Raw genomic sequence first — 7,642 nt, 5'->3', positions numbered from 1 at the left:
GTTGGGGGATGGGGCCCAGCTGGAGGTCATGCCCAGAGGCTCTGGTCATGGACCTCAAGCCTCTGAAGCCAAGAGGAGCAGCCCTGCCCACAGGCCAGACTGAAAGCGTCACCATCCACTGACCTCCTTTTCCACGCTTCTTGCTACCTCTTCCCCGGCAACTCCTCAAATGTCTTTTTAAACAATGTTAACCATCAACATGTTGCCTTGAAAAGTGATGAAATGACATCTCCTTTGGAGAATGTACTGAGCTTCCCTCCCCCAGCTATGCTTCTGACTCAGGCACCCAGAGACTTCCTACCACATTTGGAATAACTGCTGTTTAGTTCAAGGTGGAAGTAGGGGTGGGGATCCCAGATGCTGTTAAGTCTCCCAATACTCCTTGTCTGATGGTCCTTTGTGCAGGCCACCATCATCTTGACAAGAACCTCCTGGTTTCCTGTCTCCAGTCTTCTCAATACCAGCTACCCGAGCTGTTCTAGCAAACATGAAGCTGATCTGATCACACACACTACCCCCATCCTGTATTCGTCAGTGTCTCCCTATAGTCCAGGGGGTAATGGTCATGGTACCATGATGGGCAGAGTAGAGATGGTTGCAGACATGTATGTGGTTTAGGCCCTGTGCAGGGTTCTCGGTGCTTGGCCTCTGCTGGCACCCTCCCTGTACCCTGTTGGGGCCTAGACACCCCCCACCCCAGTGTCAGCTCTGGCCTGCCATGTGCACCCCCCAGTCCCTTCTGCCTGATTGCCCCTTCTCTCGCTTCTCATTTTTTCTGCCTTGAGTCCTTCCTTGACCTCCCAGGCTAAGCTCGTGACTCCCCTGGGTCCCCAGTCCCAGGTGCTGTTGCTCTGTTTGTGCACATGGCTGTCCCCGTCTGTTGGCTGATTTGCTTCTCCAACTGCTCTGGCGGCTGGGAGAGCTTCACCACCTCTGAATCCCCACAAAAAGCAGGCACTCGGGCAGCCCAGTTGGCTGCTCCTAGAACTGGTGGACAGATGGACAAAGTGGAGGTGACGTACGGAGGGCCCGACAGACTTTCTAAGAGCTGCTGTTGAGAATCCCTTGTCGCTGTTTCAGAGGTTGGACTAGATGACCTCTAAGGACCCTTCCTACCCAGCGAGGCTATTCGCTATCCTCTTTCTTGCCTCCCTACCCGCCCCCTAAGACCACCTCATGGACTCTGGCATCGTTGATCAGTATGTTCCTGGGGTCTGGCTGGGCCCAGTGCACACAGATGTGCCTTTGCTACAGGACCTGCCTGGGAGCTCATGCTGGGAGAGGCCTCCAGACTTTTGGAACCTCCCACCATACGGGGAAGCTGGGACCTGCTAGGGGCTCCTATGGGGCTTTGGGCCACACCCGAGGAAGTTGTCTGGTGTTTCCTCTCTTGTCCCTGGACAGGGCAGGGCTGCTTCAACTGAGGTGGGGAGGGGAGAGAACTTCAGATAAAGAGGTAGAATCTGGAATTTTTAATCTTGTTTGGGTTTACAACAGAGATAAGGCTTGGCTGCTAAAGTTCAGCGCTGGTGGGGGACTGGGAACTACTAGAATAGGGAACAAGGTAGGGCACAGGCCTGGATGGAAGTAGGCAGAGCAAGAGGGGGGTCTGCTCCGCTCCAGCATCCGACCCAGCCACCTATGGGCCTGGGGCTTCCAGACCCAGGCCTGGCCAGATCATCAGGAGCTGGCATTTCCAGGGGCCTGTGGCAGCCTCATGTAGCTGGCAAGCCCCTGCCAGGCTGTGGGGCAGACTGGGGTAGGAAGCACCCAGGCTGCCCTGGATTAGCCCTACCTCCAGTCCTTGCAAAGGTGTTTATAGTTTAGGGAAGGGGCCCTGGGGTCTGTAGCAGAGGGAAACAGGAGGCACTGAGTCAGACTCCAGGTTAAGAAGCCAGGGCTAGGGACAGGAGGCTGAGCCACAGGGCCGCTTACTGACCTGGCCTCAGAGTGTTAGGGTCAGGTCAGCCCCTCCCACGAAGCGGGACTGGATGCAGATCACCTGGGGCAGTTGGGCTTGGAATTGCCTGACAGCAGCTATGCTAATACCAGGGCACATGGCGACATCTAACATCTGGATCTGCTTGCACGCCTGCCCAATGGTATCCAGCGTTCTGCAGGAAGGGCCCGGTGTGAGTGCCTGACCCGAGGCTGGTCCCAGCCCAGCCCAGCCCCTGCACTGGCATTGTTGGACACTCACTGCTCTGTGAGCCGACTGCAGCTGGACAGGTTGAGGTGCTGCAGCCTCGGCCAGGAGCTGGCTGCCTGGGCCCAGCCCTTGTCACTGAGGAGGCTGCAGTGACTCAGCGCCAGGCGCTCCAGGCTAGGGCAGCCCCTGGCCACAGCCACCAGGCCGTTATCTGTGAGTGCTGGCAACAGGCTCAGTGACAACTGCCTCAGCTGGGGGAACTGGAGCACCTGCCAAGGATGGAGGATGTGGGGCTGGGGCGTAGTATGGCACTGGAGCCAAGGGCCAGGGGCTCTTCTAGGTTCCCCACCCCCAGCAAAAGGAGAGGCCATACACAGCAGAAGCCAACAAGAAAGGAACTATTTCTAAACAAAAAGGGGGTGGGCCCAGGCCCCTGGCTCTAGCCCCGGATCCTCAGCCTATCCACACCCCCAGCCCCACACCTGTGCCAAACTGGCATCAGTCAGCTTGCTGCAGGCTGTGAGGTCCAACTCCTGTAGAGCCTGCAGCATGAGCAGGGAGGGGCCCTGTGGCTGGGGAGAAGGGTCCATGGGGCCTGAGGCCTGATGCTCCAGCTCTCGGTGTGGCTGTGGGAAGAGACCCCTGCTTCTCAGTTCCTCCTGAGTTTGGCCCTCAAATGCTCCTAGAGAGAGACTCAGGAGGGCAGGCGAGCCCAGGGACCACCCACCCTTCATGACCTTGAGGGTCCCACACCTGGGCTTTCTGTGCTGGCTCCTCACTGGGTTCCCCCAGCCCCAGAAGCCCCCAGTCACGAAGCTCCTTGCACCAGGCCAGGCGCAGGACTGAGAGGGGAGTGAGGTAGGTGCAGATGGCCTGCAGGGTCCGGTTGGTGAGGGCCACACAAGAGGATAAGTCTAGCACTCTGAGACTCGGTCCCAGCGCTGGGATCAGGGAGAGCACTGAGGTGTCCTAGGAGGAAAGTGGAGAAGGGAGAGAGTAATGGAAAGATGGCAAGGGTCACTTAGAAGGTTCTGGCCCGACAGGCAATAAGGAGCTAGCAGAGGGCCCACGGAGGGAGGCGATGATGTCCCTGTGCTGGTAAAGGTTGGAGTGGACATGGGGAGCCATGGGGCTAGGACACCAGGAGGAGTTTGCTGGAGGACAGCGCTTGGCGGGGCAGGAAAGATGCTGGTAGAAATGTCTCAGGTATCTGCCCTGTGCTCCCAGTCCCTGCTGAAGGGGTGGGCTGAGGCTGCCCTCTGACCACAGCTTATTGGACTAGTGGTGGCCATCTGACCCAATCAGATATGCTCCCTCTAGATTGTGAAGCAGAGCTGTGAGGTCACAGTGGGCACAGGGCTGCTACCTGGCAGAAGCAGTCATGGTGCGGGGAGTGGGAGCTAAGGGCGGAGGAGAATAAGCTGGTGTGTAGAGAGATACAGAGACACAAGAATGTGAGGCTAAGAGACAACAGTGATAAAAGGAAGATGGAGAGGGGCAGGGGAAGAGAGGTGCTGTGGGGAAAAGGTTAAGAGGCGGTTTTCAGGTTGGGAATACCCTGGTCACATGGATAGCCTGAAGGAATAGCCCACTAAACAAGACTGCCATTGCCGAGACAGGGACGCCACCCGAGGGACAGGGCTGAGCCCTATTGAAGAGGCCGGCTTCAGATAGAAAGTGACTCTGCTGCCCCCACATCACATTACCCTCCTCAGGCCCTGCCTGAGAACCCTCTTCTGTGTGACCTCGGTGCCGCTCCCCACAGGGCTCAGTTCTGTCACCTCCTCCTCCAGCCTTCCTAGCCCCTGGAACACCTGCTCTTAATGCCTCCAACTGCAGTGGTCACTGAGCACTTGGCATGCCCAGTGGGTGCCACCTCCTGGGCTGGGCCTCCCTTTACCTGAGCCCACAGTGGAGCTGCCAGGAGGGTGCTGGTGGCTGCACAGCCACACTGTCTTGTCTAGGCCCCTTTCCCCTTCCAGAATGTGTTCCAAGTTCAGTTCTAACTACTTGGACACAAACACCGGGCGGTTTCTCCCTCGTGCCACACCTCCACTTCTCCCAGCCCTGGCCCTGGGGAGGGAGGGAGGGTGGTGGCTCACCTTGAGAGAGGAGCAGTAGGCCAGGCTCAGGGAGGCCAGTGGGGGTGGAGCTCTGCGCACTGAGCCCAGAGCCTGGGCCAATGCCCGCCCGCTCACTAGGCAGCACTCAGCCATGTCCAGGCTCTGCAGCTTCCGCAGGCCCCCGAGGGCTGTGCACCCCGCATCCGTCAGCCGCTGCAGCTTCCTTAGGCTCAGGCGCTGCAGGTGCCGCAGGCCCCGGCTCACAGCCAACAGCGCCCCGTCAGCCAATTCTGAGCAGCCGCTGAGGTCCAGGGAGGTAAGGCCTGGCTGCTGGCGGCAAAGGGCAGCCACAGCCTCTGTGGAGAGGTCCCGGCAGCTGTGCAGGCTCAGCTCCTGCAGCTGTAGCCCGGCCACCTGGCCCAGGGCCTGCAGGGCCTCGGGTGGCAAGCCAGTGCCACTCAGGTCCAGGCCGCGCAGCCTAGCAGCCCGCTCCTTCACGAACTGCAGCAGGTTGTGGAAGGAAAGTTGGGACGGGGAGGAGTCCTGGGGGTTGATGGAGCCCCAGGCTGGGCCTAGCTCGAAGGTGAGGTGACAATAGGCCAAGGAGAGGCGCTCTAGGCTGGGGGCGCAGCTGCTTAGCCTGTTGAAGCTGAGGTCGGCCAGGTCTCGCAGGCCAGCCAGGTTGAGCTCGCGGAGGCCGCTCAGTGCCTGCCGGACCTGCTGTGCCGTTTCGGGTTGGGCTAGCAGTGTGCCCGATGCAAAGAGGCTGTTGCAGCCGCTGAGGTCAAGGCTACGCAGGGCTGGACAGCCCAGGATCAGGGCCACAAAGGAGGCCTCTGTGGGGCTGCCCCCACCGAGGCACAAGCTCTGCAGGTGGGGGCCCAGGTGGTAGGCAATAGACTGCAGCACCTGGTGTGAAGCTGGTGAGCCATCCAGGTTGGTCAGGCTGATGCAGGAGACGCCCCTGAGGCCCAGGCTCTTGATGGTTGGGAGAGAGGCCGAGGACACAGGGATATTGTACCGCACATTTATCTAAAGGGCAGCAGCAGACTTGGGTTAGTCCTTTGACCTCAGAGGGTGCTGGGCATCAGATCTGGTGGCAAGTTGCTGGTTAGAGGTTCAGGTCAGGGAAGGACCCTTCTACACAGGGGCCCACTATGGTATGAAATGTCATGTGTGGTTGAGGGGTGCTGGTGGGAAGTGAGAGCTGGAGGACAAGTCATACTAGGGCCCAAGGGGATTGATGACTAAGGGGAGGACAGGAGATTAGTGATGGATGGGTCTAGATGCCTATGGAGTCCTGTGAGGAGTGGGGAGTTGGCATGCAGGGTACAGGAGGGGTAGGGGATGGCCTGGAGGAGGTCCAGGGAGCAGGAGGACCCCAACCTTTGGGACTAGCAGAAGGTGGCACTGAGACCCATGGACTCAGCCGCTGGTATTAGCTAATAAGCAACCAGCCTCCGGTACTTTCTTAAGGGCATATAAATAGCCCTCAGATCAGCTGAAGGCGGGAAGAAGCGAGGCAGGTGTCACTCACCACAACCTGCTGTGGCCCAGATGCCAGAGATCTGGGGCAGGCAGTGAGGCTGACGCCCCCTGGTGGCTTCAGTGTCTCAGCCACATGTTTGCAAAAATGGGTTTTGTGTGTAAGTGAAAATGTGTGCATGCATGCATGTGTGTACGTGCACACACTAACTCGTGTGAGCTCCACAGGCTCCAGAGTTTGAGAGTGCTTGTGATTCCCGAGGATCTTCTCTGGAGGGTCTGTCTTATCCAGGTAAGGAAGGAGAGCCTCCATTTCTGGGGGCAGGAACCAAGAGAATGAATCTTTGCCCAGCCGGTGTGGCCCAGTGGTTGAGCATCAACCTATGAATTCCCGGTCAGGGCACATGCCCCGGTTGCCGGCTTGGACCCCAGTGTAGGGTGGACAGGAGGCAGCCAATCAATGAGTCTTTCTCATCATTGATGTTTCTACTTCCCTCTCCCTCTCCCTTCCTCTCTGAAATGAATGAATGAATCTCAGGGGTGCCAAGGCAGTTGAGCTGGCCCTGCCTTGGAGGAACAGGTGAGTGAGAGTGGGGAGCAGACAGCTGAAGCGGGGGAGGTAGGAGGCCAGCTCAGGACTAAGTCATTGTGGGAATAAGCTGGCTTGTGCAGGAGCTTGGGGAGCCCCCAGCTAACGAGGTGTTTCACAAAACCTTCCCTGACCTTGTGCCAGAGGGAGCTAAAGTGCAGTGGGTACAGGTCTTTGTGGAACAGGTCTGTGGCAGAGGGAGAAGAAGGTTTGGCTTCTAAAATCCTAGCCCTGTTCTCTACCTGAGGATGCCCAGGTTGCAGGCAAGTGGTACTCAGAGAGGCTCTTGTCTTAATGTATCAACACGATCCTGATGCAGGAAAGCAAGCTCCCTGGAAAACTGCCCTGTCAGCAACTGTAGAACCCACATTCCCTGTGGTGCCCCACAGAACAGCAAAGAGCAGAAAGGTAGACATGGCAGGTAACGTGCACTCCTGTAAGATATCTGTCCACAGGCTCCTCCCAGGAAGACACATGGAACTCAGCCCCAGGTGCGGAGAAACCAGCCCGACTTCTGCCAGAGAGAAGCAGTCATCTATGACTACTGTGGTGTCGTCATGGGGAGGAGTGGGTGGTAAGTCATGGGGACCAGCTCCTGGCTGCTTCCACAGGGATTGGGGGGTCAAACCAGGTTTCCTTTCCACACCCCCTCCCCTGAGCGAGGTACAGCAGGCCTCCCGCCATCTCCGTGCCCTGCGTGCCAGATGAGCCAGTCTGATGATGCATGGAGTGAACTGTGGCTGGGGGAGTGCAGAGCCTGCTGGTTACCCAGGCAGCACCCGCCCCCTCGGCCACCCCCGCAGGCCCCAGCTCCTCTGCCTTCAGTCTTCCTTCTTTCCCTTCCTTCCTGAGCCGGGGGCTGTGGGGTGTGTGTTTATGAGGTGGGGAGGGGTGGGGTGGGGAAAGGTGGGGGGAAGGTGTGGAATGTTCTCTTCTCTCCCACTGCCTCCCTATAAACAAGGTAGACAAACAGTGAAGGAAGGCACTGGCAGTCAGCCCGGGGTCCAAGTTCAAGGCTGGTAACAGTGAAAGCCACTAGATAAAGGGGCAGGGCCTGGCCTAAAGGACTTCCAGCTCAACTGCCTCCCTGCTCTCCACCATTTTTCTTAGTGGGGAGGGGGCAGCCTCTAAGTCATCACCTGGTAGTGTAGCCTGGATTACAAGTACAGGAGCCCAGGAGCAGCCTTTTAGGGACATGTATCACCTGTGGAGGACAGAGCAGCCGGCTCCTAGGTCCTTGTGTTTGGTCCTGGTATAGCAAAGCCCCCTCCCCAGGCCCTAGAGCAGTGACGGCGAACCTATGACACGCGAACTCATTTTTTTGGTTGATTTTTCTTTGTTAAATGGCATTTAAAT

General features: G+C 58.2%; 1 protein-coding gene across 1 annotated transcript in view; it reads right to left on the bottom strand.

Moving 5' to 3' along the window:
- Positions 1-1,457: 1,457 nt before the first annotated feature.
- LRRC29 (leucine rich repeat containing 29) overlaps positions 1,458-7,642 on the bottom strand; it is a 12,118-nt gene continuing 5,933 nt past the window's right edge. The window contains exons 3-7 of the mRNA XM_015567859.1: positions 4,252-5,244; positions 2,903-3,118; positions 2,632-2,775; positions 2,201-2,418; positions 1,458-2,114 (exon numbers count right to left, since the gene is read on the bottom strand). Coding sequence (XP_015423345.1) covers positions 1,946-2,114; positions 2,201-2,418; positions 2,632-2,775; positions 2,903-3,118; positions 4,252-5,244 — 1,740 coding nt within the window. The 3' untranslated portion in view covers positions 1,458-1,945. The remainder of the gene's footprint in view (positions 2,115-2,200; positions 2,419-2,631; positions 2,776-2,902; positions 3,119-4,251; positions 5,245-7,642) is intronic.

This window comes from Myotis davidii, unplaced genomic scaffold, assembly GCF_000327345.1.
Source record: "Myotis davidii unplaced genomic scaffold, ASM32734v1 scaffold243, whole genome shotgun sequence".
Lineage (NCBI taxonomy): Eukaryota > Metazoa > Chordata > Mammalia > Chiroptera > Vespertilionidae > Myotis > Myotis davidii.
This window is presented reverse-complemented; position numbering and strand designations above follow the sequence as displayed.